At 37.3% G+C, this 19,480-nt stretch overlaps 1 protein-coding gene and 1 pseudogene across 8 annotated transcripts in view; both read right to left on the bottom strand.

The window, feature by feature from the left end:
• TTBK2 (tau tubulin kinase 2) overlaps positions 1-19,480 on the bottom strand; it is a 141,037-nt gene that overhangs the window by 99,300 nt on the left and 22,257 nt on the right. For 4 of the 8 annotated variants that reach the window (XR_004625697.1, XM_011227577.3, XM_034661069.1 and 1 more), the window contains exons 2-3: positions 13,926-14,061; positions 9,362-9,509 (exon numbers count right to left, since the gene is read on the bottom strand). Coding sequence is in view for 4 of the 8 variants with exons in the window: in XM_011227577.3 (XP_011225879.1) it covers positions 9,362-9,509; positions 13,926-13,994 (217 nt within the window). In the remaining 4 variants the exon portion in view is untranslated. Of the gene's footprint in view, positions 1-9,361; positions 9,510-13,925; positions 14,062-19,480 lie in introns of those variants that run through there. The other 4 variants (XM_011227579.3, XM_034661074.1, XM_034661071.1 and 1 more) reach the window with 3 other exon arrangements.
• LOC100476442 lies at positions 3,734-6,532 on the bottom strand (annotated as a pseudogene).

The raw sequence follows: 19,480 nt of genomic DNA, 5'->3' as shown, positions 1-19,480 counted from the left end.
TTAAGCTACTTTGTGCTATCATTTTGCCACAGAGCATAATATAAATATCAAGTTTAAGTATATGTAATTCTTTAAGTGGCTTGAAATTTAAAAGAGAACACAAGGGTATTTTTTAAAATAAACAATTCAAACAAATTGAAAAGTGTACATAAGAATAAGCCACACAAAATCTAGTAGTTATTAAAACTATTGAGAGAAATGTGTTGGCCCAATAGCAATTAGTGCCCTAGTGCCCATACTGTGGTCTCAATTATTTCTCAATGAAAGGAAACAGGGCTTCTTGGAGGACAGAGTTTCTGATTCCAACAATGGCACAGGGAAAATTCAAGGAAAGTCTGAAATATGGACTGTGCCAGAAAGGAAAGATGATATCAAAGAACAGTGGAGTTAGGAGGACACAGCAGCCAACTTGAAAGGGCTTCCACTAGCCAAAGATATGAAAATTTGAGCATCAAAATGACAATGACAACAATGAGTTGAAATAAAATACATAAAAATTCATGACTTCATAGTGATACTGAGAACAAAAAAAAAAACCAAATTCACTGGTCATATATGGCACAAAATTCATTATTCTGAGAATCGGTAAATAAGAGGGAAGAAAACCAAGCCTTTATCCCGCTCTTCTTGTAGTAACTATACTTTAGGGGAAACAAACACCTGATGTAATAAAGTTCTACTTGGTAGAATAATTCCAGTTCAAAATTTGGAAGGAATAAAAGAATGAGAAAAATCGCAATTTCGCCAACCGTATGGAAACAATAGATCTAGACCACGTACTCTTGCCTAAAGCGACAGGAGTAACAACAACATGAATCTCATCAAGGCTCTACAACTACTACCAGTTCACAGGAAACGCAGAAGCTAGAGAAACATGTTAAAAGACACCCCAAGTATGCAATTAGCCAAATCCAGAATTGGATTTGACAAGGCCAAAAAAAAAAAAAGGGTGGGGGGAGGATGAGGGAGGAAGTCTGGAACTCTCATAGATTAACGAGACTTAAGAGATATGCCAACCAAATGCAATGGGCCTACAGTGTATGTGAATCTTGATTTGAACAGGGCAACAACAGGATATTGTTTTCAATCAATCTAACATTTATTGAGGGCATTGTGCTAAACACTTGACATTTATCACTTCATTCTCACAACAACCCTGTAACTGGTATATTACTAATGTTCCCATATTACCCTTTGGAATACGGGCTGAGTAGGATCACACGGGCAGTAGGAGGTGGAGGTGGTCCTGACTCCTCAGGTGTCACTTTTTTGTATCAACCACAAGTTATGTTTCTCTATATATTGTACTTCGGCTACTTCCCACTGGTCAGTGCTACAGTCAATAGCCAAAGCATACCCCCTGAGTCCTCTTCACTCACCAGTTGCTTCCCTCCCCCACCATCAGTGCTGAGAAGGTCTCAACATGCCTCAAACACAGAACAATAGGATATTTTTAAGACAATAAGAGAAATTAAACACTAGCTAGATTTTAGATGGTACTGAGAAATAATTTTGTTAGGTGTTTAAAACTACTGTGCTTATGTTATCTTACAAAAGGAGTACCCGAATGTAAATTACTGACTTTAGGTAATAATAATGCATCAATATTGGCTTCCTCAATTATAACAAATATATCCCACTATCCCATTAACACAATATGTTAGTAACAGGGGAAACTGTAGGTGGGGAGGGGGATATAGGAACTCTGTATTTTCTGTTCAATTTTTCTGTAAACCTGAAACAGTTCTACAAAAGTAAAGTCTACTAGTTAAAAAAAAGTAAAATTGTGAACATGGGCTTCCTCTCCAATGAGTTCTCCAATCCATTCTTAAAACTGGTCACCTGAGGGGTTTCTACAGCCTTATTATTTCACTTTTTCAAATATATAGATATCCCAAATTTTCCTAATGTTTAACATAAACTACCTCTAATATATTCTCACAGCATTCCTTTTTTTTTTTCTTTTTTGAATGGTAAGTGGCTAAGACTTTCTAGGCTCCCACAGATGCAACTGAATGGTTTCACAAAGTCACTAATCATCAATAAAGCTCTCATAGGCAAAGTAATATCTGTCAAATTTTGATGTATCTCCAAGAACCCCCCACCTCAACCCTATAGATCTCCTAATTGGCTGGTAATTCATGACTCTGTGAAATAAAGAATACTTTCATTAAAAAAAAAGAAGCCCTTATCTATTAAGTAGAGATACAAACTGAAGTATTTACACATGATATAATGTCTAGCATTTCTTTTTTAAATTCATTTCTATCTGTTACAACCTTTTAAATGAGCACTACATTTCCACTCACAAAACTTGCTGAATTACTTTCTGAACAGCTTCACAACACACCTAAGCAGGCTTATAACTTCGCTACTCTAAACAATGCTCTTTGGAAAACAAGCCCTATTATAGATAGTTACTCCCATCAAGTTGGTTCAGTTTAACATACTAGTTCCTACGGGCCTGGTGCATGCAGCTGACAACTACAGAGGATTTAAGATTTAAAAAGTAGATCCTAGGGGCGCCTGGGTAGCGCAGTCGTTAAGCGTCTGCCTTCGGCTCAGGGTGATCCCGGTGTTCCGGGATCGAGTCCCACATTGGGCTCCTCGGCTGGGAGCCTGCTTCTTCCTCTCCCTCTCCCCTGCTGTGTTCCCTCTCTCGCTGTCTCTCTGTCACATAAATAAATAAAATCTTTTAAAAAATAAAATAAAATAAATAAAATAAAAAGTAGATCCTAGAAGGTGAAAGTTGTTTTAACCAATATTTTTCTTTTAAACATCAAGGTGTAGCTTAGAATACTTCAGTGACAAAAAATTTAGTCTTACTAAGGAATCCTCTTTATAGCTGAACACTTTAGACCACACAGTTAACATTAGGTTACGTACATCTTAAAACAAATGTGACCTTGTCCTATTAAAATAAGCCCACAAGAAACTAGAAGAGAAAAACTAGCTGGGCTTTAGTTCCTAAATATCACACTATTAGAAAGAGAAAGAAACCTTTTCTTCCCCTTAAGTAGTTATTGTCACGTCATACAGCTTTTTAAAACGTTAACAAAAATAAAGAAAAACATCATTGAAAATATATTATCAGAGGGAATGAAGACAAAATATTGTCTTCAGGTAATTCTTGGGGCAGGGCTTAGTCTGCAAAATCTACTTATTTGTCCAAGATATCCTTCATGAATTTTGCACAGGTTTTCAAACTTTGTTTTTTCCTCTTCCTATTTCTTTTTCTCGTTCTCATTTTCTGCAAGCTCCAAGCCCTTTTATATAACAGACACTAAAGTCTTCCCCTCAAATTCCTGCAGCTGTTGGACACAGTACTTGTCATATAGATCACTTCCAGGCCATGCTTCCAAAGACATTCCACAAAGACCAGATTTGCTACTTGGTCCTTGGTCTCACCTGTGATGTAATAGATATGCTTCTGGTATTCTTTCATTCTGGTGCAACAGTCCCTGAGAAACACCATGTAATGACCAGAAATAGACGTGTAGTATCTTAACAGCTCTGAAAGCTTCTTCCAATTTCGGCAGTCTTCATGTATTTCAAACTTAATATGTTTTTTAAATTTATTTATTTATTTTTGTGGGGGGAGATGGGAGAGGGGCAGAGGGAGAGAGAATCCCAAGCAGACTCCCTGCTGAGCACAGACCCTGACTTGAGTTTTGATCCCATGACCCTGAGATCGTGACCTGAGCCAAAATCAAGAGTTAGAGGCTCAAATGACTGAGCCACCCAGGCACCCCTCACCCCAAGCTTAATATTTTAGCGAAATGTTCATAGGGGCACCTGGGGGCTCAGTCAGTTAAACGTTGACTCTTGATCTCAGCTCAGGTCTTGATCTCAGGGTCATGAGTTCAAGCCCCATGTTGGGCTCCATGCTGAGTGTAGAGCCTACTTTAAAAAAATGAAAAGAAAAGAACTGCTCATAAAACTTTTTGTAGTTCTGTCTTCTGCCAGTTCAGCGAAGAGTTCTAAGCATCTTTTGACCAAATTCTTTCTGATAACCTTTAAAATTTTGCTTTGCTACAACATTTCATGGGAAATATTTAAAGGAAGATCCTCAGAGTCCACCACACCTCTAATGAAATTCAGATATTCAGGGATTAGCTCCTTGCAGTTATCCATGATGAAAACTCTGAGAACATATAACTTAATGTTGTTCTTTTTCTTTGTTTTCAAATAGATCAAAGGAAGTACATCTTGGGACAAAAAGAAGGGCTCTGAATTCCAACTGTCCTTCAGCTGAAAAATGCTTCACTTTTTTTTTTTAAAGATTTTATTTATTTATTTGACAGAGACAGCCAGCGAGAGAGGGAACACAAACAGGGGGAGTGGGAGAGGAAGAAGCAGGCTCCTAGTGGAGAAGCCTGATGTGGGGCTTGATCCCAGGACCCTGGGATCACGCCCTGAGCCGAAGGCAGACGCTTAACAACTGCACCACCCAGGTGCCCCTGAAAAATGCTTCACTTCTAAGTGATCTTCCCACTCACTGGTCAAGCTCTTATAAAATTATCCATATTCTCCATTAGTAATATCATCAGGATTTCTGGTCCAAATAGATTTATTAGTCTTGTTCAGTTCTTCTTGACCAATGTACTTCTCCTCGATCTTTTTCTTTTTCTTGTCACCATCCTTCTTTTCTTCCTATCCTCATCAGAACCAACATCTATTTCAGGTTTGTCATCAGACTCCTTTTCTTCCTTTTCTTCTTCCTCTTTCTCCTCCTTTTCTTCAGCCTCATCATCACTGATTTCTTTATCACGTTCCTTCTCCACAAAAAGAGTAATGGTATAGCCAATAAATTGGGAGTGTTTCTTCACAATCACCTCTATTCTTCTTTACTCCAAGTACTCATCTTCTTTCAGATGCAGGATAAGCTCTGTTCCATGACCCATAGGTTCACCTGTATCAGTCCTAACTGTGAACGATCCTCCTGCAGAAGACTCCCAGGCATACTGCTCATCGTCATTATGTTTGGTGATCATGGTCACTTTCTCAGCAACCAAACAGGCACCAAACTGGTCAATCATAGAAATATGCACCAGCCTGCAAAGGTCCCATGAACACTTTGGTCCTAGACCTGGTGACAGTACCAAGGTTACTGACCAAATTGGCCTTGGTCATGCCAATCACGGTATCCACCATAGTGAGGGTTCAATCTTAGCTGTTTGGAACGAGAGTAATGTGCAGCTCTTTCTCAGAATCTAGCTTAATGGGACCTGTCAAGCTTTCACATCGGATTTTGTCCAAAGCATCTGATGAATCTGAAGTAAGTTCCCTCAGAAAGATCTCTTTATTCAAGTAGAAAGTGTTGATGAACAGGGACATCAACTGAGCAATTTCCACCTGAAAGGTGAATGTCTCAACATTCTTCTCCTCCATCAGCTGGTCTTGGGTCTGGGTTTCCTTAGGCATCTCAGCTAAGGGACCACATGGGCTTCTGACAACACAGCACTAGGACACAGAAGCCACTTAGCATTTCTTTTTAAATACTCCAGCAAGGTGGGAAAAAGTGTTAAAGGAGTAAGATACAGCTGCAACAAGACTGGCCAAGTGCTGATAACTAGCTGAAGTTGAGTACTGGGTACAAAGAATGTTCTTTATATCATATTTCCATTTTTGTGTATATTTAAAATTTTTCATAATTAAAAATTAGGGGAAATAGCAAATTTAAGATTTGCCTGTCTTGCTGCAGTATTCTAGCTATGTATCAAATTTCGTTAAGAATCTTTTAAACAGGGGCACCTGGTGGCTCAGTCATTAAGCGTCTGCCTTCGGTTCAGGGCATGATCCCGGCATTCTGGGATCAAGCCCCACATTGGGCTCCTCCACTGGGAGCCTGCTTCTTCCTCTCCCACTCCCCCTTCTTGTGTTCTCTCTCTCACTGGCTGTCTCTCTCTGTCAAATAAATAAAATCTTAAAAAAAAAAAAAAAGAAAGAACGTTGTAAACAGCATTGATGGTAGGTTCCTCAGGTACTGCAGAATTACTAGTAATCAGTTTGAAATCATGAGACAGAAGTTTTTTTTCCTCTTAGACCAGCACTGTAAATAAAACTGTATTTATTAAAAAGACAAAAAATAGTGGTGTGGTGAGATAGAGCTCAAGAGCTCATTAAAATGAAGAAGTGAAGAGAACCAGAATATCACCATAAAACATTTATTGAAGATGGGAGACAAGAAAGAAAAAAAGAATCTAACAGCCTAGGGAGGCAATTATCCCCTTTGCTCCAAGTTTCAAAGCAAATGAACTGAAAGACAAAGGTATGAAGACAGTATAGTCCAAACGGAGACGAGGAGGAAACACAAATAAATGGTTATATAGAGATAAATAATAAAAAGAAAAGCTTATTATGTTTTGTGGTTCTACGTACTAGGGATACTTTAGAGAATAATAACTAAGTGTAGGAAAAGAACTACCTAACAGGCCTATAGACAGATGGTTTAGTTGTTTGGTTTTTTTTTTTTCTCTTTTAAGATTTTATGTAAATTCAAGTTAGTTCACATATAGTGTAGTATTAGTTTCAGGATAGAATTTAGTGATTCATCAGTTGCATATAACACCCAGTGCTCATTACATTAAGTGCCCTCCTTAGTGCCCATCACCCAATTACCCCATCCCCCCACCCACCTCCCCTCCAGCAACCCCATTTGTTCCCTGTATTTAAGAGTCTCTTTATGGTTTGTTTCCTTCAGTAGTGACTAACACATTCAAACACATTCGTTAAAACCAAGTACAATTCAGGAGTCTAACTTGATTCAATAGAGAATTGTAGGATACATCCAGAGTGGTTCAGAGAGCTGTGAAATGAGAGTAATCTGAGGTAGCAGCACAGGGGAAAGTCATTTAGAAGAAAACATGGGGTAAAATGCTAAGGCCTTCACACTTCAGAGCCGATGAGAAAGGATTACACTAGTAATCAGAGTTAAGCATGAGCCGAGGAAATCTAAAGTTAGCAAGTACAAGAAAGACTGAAAGAAAATTGAGAACTGAGGAAATCCAGGAAAAAACACTGTGAGAACTTTGAAAAGGGGAACTGATTTATTACAAAGAACAAAACTTAGGGTTCTGGCTAAATTCATCATAAAATATCTTTTTATCTTGTAAAGAAACAAATCTTTATATCACCTATCAAAAACTGAGCAACAATTTAAAGATTTGAGAGAGAACGAGCATGCATGTGAGCTTGCATGCATAGGGGGGAGGGGCAGAGGGAGAGGGAGAGAGCTGACCCTGAGATCACAACCTGAGCAAAAACCAAGAGTTTGATGCTTAATCGATTGAGCCATCCAGGCACCCCTGACGATCAGTTTAAAACCAACCAATCCTTTAAAGGGTTAGCCTCTGGTTATGTATCTTCCCCTTAGACACTAAGCCTTTTTATTGGGGTCAGTGAGTAAGAAGTCATTATCTCAAAAGGAAGGCAAGTATAAGTCAGCCCCATAAAATGTTCTCAGAAAGGCCCAGATTCTCAAGCACCCTCAACCAAAATAAGTTGTGAGACATTAAATACGCAGAAGGCATTAAGTTAGGAAGCCAAGAAAAGAGTCAAGGGTTGCCTCACTGAAATACAGACCATGGAATTAAAATTAAATTAAAAAAAAAAAAGGAAAAAGAAGAAGAAATACAGACCAGAAGATAAAAACCTGTCTGTTTGAAGAGTTCTGAGGACTAGGATGTCGTTATAAGCGGATAGGAGAAACATTTTAGTTAACAGTATGAAAGATAAAATATAAGGAAAGGAGAGACTTAGCATCCTAGGGTCTCCCAATTCATCCATTAAAAGGTACTAAAGTTATCTTCAAGCTTTATCCCATAGAATCCTCAGTAAAATGTGGCCAAAATGGGCAAGAGAACCTACAGAAAGGGCTACAGAGCTGTATCCTGCCTCACCTGGAAGCATCTCCTCAAGGCCAAGTAGGAGAAAGATGAAGTGGCATGCTCCAGGCCACCCTGATGCTGACATATCCTTTTTGGGCTCGTCTGAGAGTCAAACAGATCTCCTAGGATCTGTGCAAACCAGGAACTGGTAGCTCCAGCTGCACCTATTTGTGGCCCCTACATGACTGAGCTGAGAACAGCTCCAAAGAAACAGGGAGTAAGGTGAAAAGGTGGAAAAAAAAGAAAGTGCCATCTTTTCCCCTATTCTTCCTTTTCCAGTTACATTTTTTTCTAGTAGTGACAACAGGTGTTGATCCACTGCCTTCCTAATTTCCCATGTTTTGGGAAACCTAAGTTTGGGCTAAAAATAACTATTAAACACATCTATAATTTTATTAGCATCAGGCTCTAATCAAATGAGTCAACTGGTAGAGAAACCTGGATAATGAGAAAGCTTAGGCAAAGGACAATGATAAAAAGAACAGACATTGCCAGAATATATAATACACATTTCATCAACTTAACACAAACTACTTTACTAGAATTCCAAACATTAGGAATTCATAAAGAGAGCACATTCACCCTAGAGACTACACAGCTATGAATTTGAAGGTCCCAGGCTACACAGCATTTTGTGCTTGCTATTTCTACCAACCACAGTTATTTCTACTCATTCCAGCAACTTCTTTTGCTCTACGTTAGTATTAAATTTCTTTAATGTTAATGAATGTTCCACAATAATATCAAACCTTCAAGAACGTAACAAGATTATTTAATGTGCTAATTACCCCATTTAATTTTGATTCAGATAAAACATTTAAATATGAGGAATATCAGATTATATCATTAAACTGAAAATACAAAGATGAATACAAACTAGCAATATCATCAGGGTTTTACATCACTGGATTAAAGTCAAAAAAAGTCATTTATCTTTGTAGTAAAAATAGGAACCCAAATAGTAAAACAGATCTCAGAAGTGACAGCATGGCCAGAACAAGTTCAATGAAACTGAAGTTGATGAAATCACATAACAAATACTATTATTTTTAACCTACCCTGCGGTGTGATTTGAAGGCAGCTTCTTCATGTGATGTGGAGGTAAAGCATATTTACCTCCAATAACATGGGTAGAAACAAACTCAGAGGTATTCATGTTTAGTGGTTTAAAAAAAAGAAGGCAAATGTTTTACTATAACAGACTTATAAAAGCACTTTCTAAAGCAGAATGTTTCAGCTAATTCACTCGCTCATCCTTACTCACCATGAGAAAGAATTCCCACAGTCCAATTAACCTAAATAATTCATTGTTCTACTACTACTAGCTAGTGATAAAATTTCAAAAAGAAAAATGCTAAGCATTGTTTATACTGAACTGACCCCTGATTATTCAGTTACTAGAGGACGTAAGGAGGTTCAGAAAGATAACAACAAGTTCTACATTGTCTGGTATGTCGTACAAAGCAGCTTACCTTGTAGTTTTTTCAATACAGCCACCTCCATTTTCAGAACTTGTTTTGGTTGTTGAGCTGATTCTACCTTCAGTGCAACATTTTCCCTGGTGAGCATGTCCAAGGCATCGTAAATTTCTCCAAAGCCCCCACCCCCAATCTTCCTCAACTGCACAAGAAATAAGAACATACATACGTACAGTTACTAGAATATTCTAATTGGAAATCAATTCATCTCTTACATTAAAAAAATAATAATTTTACTATCCCTATTTGAGAATAAAAGATCTCAATATTGTTAAATTAATTATACATATGCCAAGAAGAAAACAAATGCCTAGAAATAGCATCAAAACCTTTTCCCACAGTTTTGCCCACAAAAGGTAACGAAATTGTATTAGCCAGAAGCAATTTTAAAATTTAGTCTACAGCCAGCACCAAAATTTCACAAAAAAGCACAGTATCTCAAAGTTTCACTTCCCACAAATGACCCTCAACAACCAGATATGTTATTTTACTTCTAAGGCAATCATTTGAAGACTTTTTAAACCATGAAATCTTTTTGCCAATTGAAATCTTATCTGGAACCCAGCTGAGATGTGTATGTGGGGAGGTGGGAGTGGGGCAACCAGAGCACCACTTACCCTCCTCTCTGAGGCATGGAACCAGCTCCAAAGAAGAGACAGAAAACTCCTGTTCTAAGCTATCCCAGAGTTTGCTATATAACTATATGCTCAAATACTAACTCTAACCAAATAAAACACTTTCAACCAACACTTAACATCCTTCCTGATAAAATGTGTTTGCTTATGGGGGGGGGGGCTACCAGGATCTTTGTCTGAGTATCAGACAAAGTGTCACTGACACTGACAACGGAACCTACAGAGCTACGAGCACCAAGATGGGTAATATACTTCAAGTTAGATACAGCATGGAATTAGCCTTCTTCCATTTCCTAAAAGTCTTCTCTTTTCCACATTATCAAACATCTAGGATGGAATACAATGCAGGAAGTCATCACTAGAAGCACATGGTCCTAAACCCTAACCACCCCAGAGGACTCACTTGAAGTTCTACTTCTTTTAACACTGTGTCTGCACTGATTACTGCCTCCAGGCATTTCTCTCAGAGAGAAATCAGTACATGAGACAGAAATCTTAATTTCTATAGGTATTATTTGCTTAATCATTTAATTAATCATTTTACTAGGCTAAACACCTCAGGTATCACTTATATTACTACACTGTGCTGTTTTTTAACTTTCCACTATCAATGTCCTAGCCCCCTACAGTGAAACTAAGCTTCTTCAGAGAGAGCCACTCCTTTCTATTTTCTTGTTTCCCCTATAGCGAGTGGCTAAGTGGTAACTACATAATTATTGCTAAATAACTATTCAATGTTTTGTATATAAGAGCTATAATCCTTTATTCCAGTTGGGTGATGGGAAGAGATACCACGAGGAGCTCCAGTATGAATTCAGGATTAAAATGAAGTTCCAGAACTTCATTTCAGTTAAATAGTTTTTTGTTGGGCCCTGAGCGATACTTATGATTCTTAACATTTGTCCATTAAACAAAGCCTAGCGTAACTTCAAAAACTCATCAACAGTACAAAACGGACATCTTTAAAATTACAGTCCGTGGTGAAGGCGGCTTCATGTTTACCTCACAAAAAAACCTTACCAAAAGACAGAACAAAAAATCTACACCAAAGTAATCATTTTGCTCCTTGGTCTATTCCTATGTCATTTCACAATAGTGGAACATCAGTATTTTTTACTGAGCTTGACAAAGCACTAAGACATCATCAATGCTTATAAGGTAAAGAGCTAGAGACAATTTAGTATGATGGGGGTATGCAGATTAGGGAAAGTATAGAGGTAAGTGGCAGACTTTCTTTCCCAAAGATGATCACAACAATATCAAACACTCCTTTTGCTCTTCTTCAGTGTGACCTTGCCACTCATCAATCAAGAGGCAGAGTCCATTCCCCACCCCCTTAAACCTGGGTAAATCTTGTGACTGCTTTGACCAACAGAACACAGTACAGTAATTCTGCACCAGCCCTGAGAATAGTCCTTAACAACTTTGTAGCTTCTGTTTCCTGTCTCTCAAAAGCCAGCTACCATGTAAAAAGTCTGACCATCCGGAGAAGCCACAGACCTGAGGTCCTAGAAAATAAGCTACCAGGGATGAAGTGGGGGTGAGTAAGGGAACGAAGGACCTCCAAGTCACCAAACAAGCCATTTGGGAGTGGATGCCCTAACCCACACAATCCTGAAAGTGCCACGTGGTTAAGAGACAAAGCACTCTTCTCAAATTCCTAATTCACAAAATTGTAAGCAAATTAAAAATTGTTTTAAGCCTCTAAGTTTTGAGGTAGTTTGTTCATAATGGTAGATAACCAAAACACCATCAGTAACAATGAGGCTGTGATTTCTTACTAAAATGCCACTATGCATCCCAAATTTGGGGTACATGTTCCAAACATATATTAGGTCTAATTATCAGGAGAGAGCAACTATGCAAGACGTAGCTTCATTTGTCACCTTTTGATATGTCTACTACAAAGAGCCAAATTTTATCACAGCATTTAATACAAAGCACTCACCAAAGCAACACTCATTCCTGACTTAAATAAAAGACTACTAACTGTTGGAATTTCTTATCATAATCCATGATGACAACATGGTTCTTTTCTTATATTTACTCAAGTAAATTTTCAAAGTCTACTGATTTGCCTAATTGGTAACACACTGTAACACAACATTTGTAATTCTAAAGGAAGAATCTTCTTTTTCCAATCTGTGATTGAGTAAGGAAACCATTAAAATAACTTTGCTAAACCCGCTAATGGAACAAAACTTTAAAAAAAGACTGGGTAGCAATAAAATATATATTTAAGTACATCTAAAACAAAAATTGTTCTTAAGAGCAGGAAAGATGCAAGATTCCAGGTCTAGGGCAAGGAAGACTTCAAAAGACTGTTATTAGGATCACGTTGAAAAGACTCAAGAGAAAACATGAAGGGTGTCCCCTAGTAAATGAAACAGTTCGGGGCTCAATAAGGAATAATAACGACAACTGACTGAAACACATGAAATATGTTTAAATCCATGAACTCTTTATATTTTTAAAAATCTCATTGATCAGTTTTGGAAAATACTAGGGAGCCAATTCATTATTCTGAAAACTGATAAATTAAGAAAAAGAATTAAGTATTTATTCTGTTTTCCTAATCAAAATGTATCTCAGGGTAACCAAATAGCTGATGATACAAAATTTCTCTTTGTAGATGTACAAAAATGAAGGAATGACAGAATGTCACAATCTGCAATTAATAGACCTAGCCAATGATGATCAATAGTGCTAAAATGATAATGGGCAATGGGACACACAATGTTTTAACTGGTAATAAGACATTACGTATGCGCCTCCTACTGACAGTTCACAATACCCTTTATGAAAAAAAGCCACCTCAATAAACAAACCTGAACTCAGATTTAATTGAGCCACAAAAAAATATCAATTTACATGAAACACATGAGACAGAGAAACATGTTAATACTATATGGAAGAAATCAGAAAAATCCAAACTATGGGAAATTGTACAGCCAAATGCCCTACTGTCTTAAAACAACAACAACAACAACAACAACAAAACAGAAAGGAAAAAAGAAAGATGAAAAGAAGTCTAGAAATTAAAAGAAACTTAAGTGATGTCAACCAACTGCAATATCCAGGCTTTACTTGGATATGATTTAAACCATTAAAAATAATTTACAATAGGGGAAATGTGAAAATTGAAGGATACTTAATGATATTAAAAAATTATTACTTTTTTAGGTGTGGTAATATTATGATTACATTTTTTTAAAGATTTTATTTATTTATTTGACGAGAGAGAGACAGCGAGAGAGGGAACACAAGCGGGGGAGTGGGAGAGGAAGAAGCAGGCTCCCAGCGGAGAAGCCTGATGTGGGGCTCGATCCCATAACGCTGGGATCACGCCCTGAGCCAAAGGCAGACGATTAACAACTGAGCCACCCAGGCGCCCCAATATGATTCGTTTTTAAAGAATTTTTATCCTTAGAGATCCATAACTGAAGTACATACAGAAGAAATGTTAAGGTAAAAGATTTGCTTCAAAATATTCTGAGAGGGAGGTTAAAGAGAAAACAAGATTGACTATAAAATGATAACTGTTTAAGCTGGGGCATGAGTACATAAAGGTTCATTAAATCAGTCTCACATTTTTAGGTATGCTTACAATTTAATAGTTCAAAAATTTTTAAAAAGAGAAGTTCATTGTTCAAAATTTTTTTTGTTGGTTTGTCTCTCCCTAAGTACACTTTTATTAACCTTACTCAATAGTAGTTGTCAGAGGTTAGGAAGATTTACTACTATATAAAGCAAGAATTATGGTATAAACAGGACTTAATCACAGGAATACAACTGAAAATATGCTCTAGGCATATAAGCAATATATGTATTATTGTCTGTGGAAATCCTACTTTTATCAAGATACCAAAAATTATCTCCTGATATGTTCTCTCACTCTCTTTCTCTCTAAGATGTGTACCCACCACTTTCCATCTTTCTTTGACCAGGATCCCAACACTGAGAATGTCCGGCTGCTCTCCTCCTCCACTCATTGCAATTCACTGATGTAATAAAACGGCTACACAGGCATCCAGCTCCCAAGGATGGTTTCCATTTAACCTAAAACAAAACAAAACAAAAAAACAGTGGCAACATATCAGGGCTCATTAAATAACACAAACATTCCAGGGCCAAGTAGCACTACTAATTCTATACATTAATTAAGTTGCTTTGTTGGAAAGGAGGTAAACCCCCCCAAAACTCAGTTTCAAAATCTGTTTAATGCATATAAAAAAAAAGTACTTATCTTTCTTTCTACTAAGGATGCCCATGAAATAGCTAGACATTACAAAGACATTATGCTACAATACAGATATAATTTCAATCACTGAGATTGCTAGACTATAGAGCAAGCATGGTGTCAGTAGCAATTGACCAAGACAGACGACTGTCCTAACTACAACATATTCCTAAAGAAAAAGACAGGGTACCTAACTTACTTACAACAGCTTATAGTTTAATAGGTTGTAACTTAAAGCTTAACATCACCTAGAACTAATAAAATTTTAATATTACATATTGTACATAATGCATTCAAAGTGCACAGAAAATAAACATGAGCCACAGAAAAGAGCAGTTGATCAATTCCAATACAACAATACTTTAAGAAAAAGATAATAGTAATATGAATAGCATACCTATAAAAACTGAAAATAGAGCAGAAAAATCTGGCCTAAAGGAGATGAAAACTATAACTTTACGTTACAGAACAAACTAAAGGAACCTTTTTTTAAAAAGCTTTAAAACAACATAACTCAGAATTAGAAAAGCCCTTAATGAGAAGGCTAGACAACAGGAAGACATAAAAAGAAATCTGAGCTAACTCTGAAAAGGACCAGAAATGAAGACTCAACTAGAAGAGATGTGAGAGAAGACACCATACAAATAAGGAGGAAAAAAGAAAGAATAATGAAAAAAAAAATTAAAAAGAAATTTAAAAGTAAAAGTGATAAATAAAAGGCAAAGTAAATACAAAATAGATATTCTAGGAGGCCTCCAAAAGAAAACCCATGCTATGAAATAGGATAAATACTAGCCACTATAATTCAATAAATTTCTGGAAATTAAAAAAAAAAAAGGCTAAATCTGCATATTGAAATCGTATACCACATACCTGGGAAAACAACTCAGAAAATCAACATCAACACACAGTCTCATAAAACTACTGGATTTTAAGGGGAAAAAAATTTCATTGGCATCTGTGCAGATATTCCAAATTACTTTGAAGGGAAAGAAAAAAAGATATTGGCACTGACTGACAACAGACATTGGCACAAACAGTGTACACCAGCAGACAATGAAATTATATATTTAAATGCCCAAAGAAATAAAATGTAAGCCAAGGATATTCTATACAGTCAAACTAACTTTCATGGTTAAAGGAAACAAATTTTTACGAAACACAGAATTCAAAAAACACTGTTCCCAGGAAATGCCCCTAGGAACCATGTAACAAGTATCAGACAATCAAGAAATTATGATAAAAGATTTGGCATGAGGAATGGCCTGAAAAGGCCTAAAAGCAATGATAACCCAGTAGCAATGAATATCCCTGTCTTCAGACTGTGGACTTTAAACATCATTTCCCACTAGAAGAAATCAGGCTCCATCAGGGAAATACAAACCAAAACCACAGTGAGATACCATCTTACACCAGTTAGAATGACAAAAATTAACAAGACAGGAAACAACAAGGTTGGCAAGGATGTGGAGAAAGTGGAACGCCATTACACTGTTGGTGGGAATGCAAGCTGGTACAGCGACTCTGGAAAACAGTATGGATGTTCCTCAAGACGTTAAAAATAGAGCTACCCTACGACCCAGCAATTGTACTACTAGGTATTTATCCCAAAGATACAGACGTAGAGACAAGAAGGAGCACGGGCACCCCAACGTTCATAGCAGCAACATCCACAACAGACCAACTGTGGAAGGAGCTGAGATGCCCTTCAACAGATGAATGGATAAAGAAGACGTGGTTCATATATACAATAGAATATTACTCAGCCATCAGAAAGGATGAATACTCACCATTTGCATCAACATGGATGGAGCTGGAGGGGATTATGCTAAGTGAAATAAATCAAGCAGAGAAAGACAATTGTCATATGGTTTCACTCATATGTGAAACATAAGGAATAGTGCAGAGGACCACAGGGGAAGGGAGGGAAAACTGAATGGGAAGAAATCAGAGAGGGAGACAAATGATGAAAGGTTCTGAACTCTAGGAAACAAACTGAGGGTTTCAGAAGGGAGGGGGTGGAGGGATGGGGTAGCTGAGTGATGGGTATTAAGGAGGGTACGTGTGGTGGTGAGCACTGTGTGTTATACGTAACTAATGAATCATTGAACACTACATCAAAAACTAATGATGTATTATACGTTGGCTAATTTAACATAATAAAAAATTAAAAAATTATAAAAATTTAAAATAATGAAAAAAAAGAAAAGAAATCAGGCTCCTTGGAGAAATAGCTTATTCCAGGTCTGGCATAGGAAATTATACACAATGAACTTGGGACATCAAATCAGAAAGCAAAACATTAACAATTCTACTACAGGCAAGTCAAAAGGAAATCAGAGACAGGTGAAAGATTTCTCATTTGCCAAATTTCTCATTTGAACACATGTAAGAATGGTGACTGCAATGACTGGAAAATATCAAAAATATAGACACCCATAAGTTCATAACAACACTCAAAAAAGAAAAAAAAATTCCTCTTTGGTCAACCTTTGGAAGTTGCTAGGGTACAACTCACTATTCTGAACATTGATAAAGAAACAAAGAATTGGGGGCGCCTGGGTAGCGCAGTCGTTAAGCAACTGCCTTTGGCTCAGAGCGTGATCCCAGCGTTCCAGGATCGAGTCCCACATCGGGCTCCTCCACTGGGAGCCTGCTTCTTCCTCTCCCACTCCCCTGCTGTGTTCCCTCTCTCATTGGCTGTCTCTCTGTTACATAAATAAATAAAATCTTTAAAAAAAAATAAAAAGAAACAAAGACTCATGGATTTATCACGCCTTTCCGGTATGAACAGTATTTTGTGGAAACCAAGGAGATAAATTTTTCCTCAGAGAATAATCACAGATAATAAATGCTAGAAGAACTGATAGAATTAGAAAATCACTATTTCCTGGGGTGCCGGGGTGGCTCAGTCGGTTAAGTGAACAAATCTTGATTTCAGCTCAGGTCATGATCTTGGAGTTGTGAGATCCAGCCCTAAGTCGGGCTCCATGCTGGGTGCACAGCCTGCTTAAGATTCCTTCTCTCCCTCTACTCCACCCCATCTCCCCCTTCCCTAAAAAAACCCAAAAAACCTTACCCATGATAGCAGAGATCATACCTGGGTAGCTTGAAGAGAACACACTGTATTTGCTAAGTGAGTAAGAAATATTCTCTTTGAACAGAGAATTGCTATTTGAAATACTGCTCTGAATATTGCTAGGCATACACATAAAATTGGTATATACATACAATGGAATATTATTCAGCCTTAAAAAAGAAGGAAATTCTGACACGCTACAACATGAATGAACCTTGAGAACATTATGCCGAGTGAAACAGGCCAGTCACTAAAGGGCAAATATTCTATGGGCCTACTTATATGAAGTATTTAAAGTAGTCAAAATCATGGAAACAAAAAGTAGAATGGTGGTTACTAGGGGCCGGAGGGGAGGGAAAAAGGGGGAGTTGTTCAATGGGAACAGAATTTCAGTTTTCCAAGATGAAAGAGTTCTGGATATCTGATTTACAACAATGTGAATGTACTTAACACTAGTGATATGTACACTTAAAAATGATTAAGATGGTAAATTTTATGTTATGTATTCTTTACCACAGGGAAGAAGGAAAGGGAAGAAGGGGAAGGGGGGGAAAGAAAAGGTGGGGGAAGCAGAAAGGGGAGAAGGTGGAAATGAGGGAAAGGGAAGAAGGGGGGAAGGGAAACGGAAAGGATGGTATGGGCCCATGGTGGGGAAAACTGGTAACATCCAGCATGATAATATACATTTAAACTCTAATCCAGCAATTTCACTTCAAGGAATCTATTCCAAAGATATCATGATGAAAAATGTGTAATGTCTTTTTCACAAAGCTTTTTACTATAACACTACTTAAAAAAATGAGACTAGAAAAAAACCTAACACTCCATCAATAGGGGGTTAGGTGAATATAAAATGGTTCATCTATGCAATGGAGTACTAGTCCAGGAATAAGAGAGATACTGATAAAGTGATTTTCAGGATATTAAGTGAAAAAAAGCAAGATGCAGTAAAGTGTTTACAGTATGCTACCTTTTGTATAAAAGGAAGGTAAATGTTAAACTTGTTATTTCCTTTTATTTTTAGAAAAAAGAAAAAAAGATAAGCCAAAAAATGATTAAAATGATTTTCTATGACAGAGGTCAGTGTTTTGTTGGTAAAGGGCCAGACAGTAAATATTACAGTCTTTTCAAGCCATATAATTTTTGTCATACCTATTCAACTCTGCCGTTACAACACAAATGAAGTTATAGATGATATGTAAACAAATGAGTATGGCCATGACAAAACATTATTTACAAAAAGAGCTCAGTAAGCCAAATCTGTCCTGCAAGCTGTTGTTTGCCAACCTTTTCTCAAAAGAAAGGAGAAAACAATATAGAAGGGATAAGAATTGGTTAAGGATAGAAGAGATAAGACTTCTGTGAATCTATTTTGTACAATAGTTTTGATTTTAAACAAAATCACTGGGGCACCTAGGTGGCTCGGTCTGCTAATTGTCCAACTCTTAGTTTCATCTCAGGTCACAATCTCAGAGCCGTGAGATCAAGCCCCATGTCGGGCTCCATGCTGGGCATGGAGCCTGCTTGAGATTCTCTCTAACCTTTATAATATACAATGTATTATAATAAATCTTTATTTATTTTTTTTTAAAGATTTTGTTTATTTATTTGAGAGAGAGAGAGAGAGAGGGAAGCAGAGAGAGGGAGAAGCAGACTCCCCGCCAAGCAGAGAGCCCAACGTGGGACTTGATCCCAGGACCCCGAGATCATGACCTGATCATGCCTAACCGAGCCACCCAGGCAGCCCAATAAATAAATCTTTAAAAAACAAATTAAGACAAAATCATTGCTTTACATGAGAAAAAAAAAATTCTTATACTCCAAATTCAAGAAAGGACCAACCCAACAGTAGGCATCAGAGCCAGCTTTAAAGTCATCCCAGTCTATCAATAATAGCTACAAATGAGTGACCACACTTCAGAAAGTCAATCAGTAGTAACAGCGACATTCCATAACCACATTTGCATAACAAAGTTTAACCACTTCCTAAACACTCCCACTTCACCAAACCCTGAACTAGAACCCTCACAGCTCTCCCTTGCACAAAGAGATACAAATTTAGCATTTGGTTCAGATATTGAGCAAGGGCCTCTTCCTTTAAGCCAATTAAAAGACAAAATTAAATTTACAAAGAAAAAAATAACCAAATACCAAAAATG

The sequence above is a fragment of the Ailuropoda melanoleuca genome, chromosome 5 (assembly GCF_002007445.2).
Source record: "Ailuropoda melanoleuca isolate Jingjing chromosome 5, ASM200744v2, whole genome shotgun sequence".
Lineage (NCBI taxonomy): Eukaryota > Metazoa > Chordata > Mammalia > Carnivora > Ursidae > Ailuropoda > Ailuropoda melanoleuca.
Note: the sequence above shows the minus strand (reverse complement) of the source record. Positions and strands in the feature narration are given on the sequence as shown.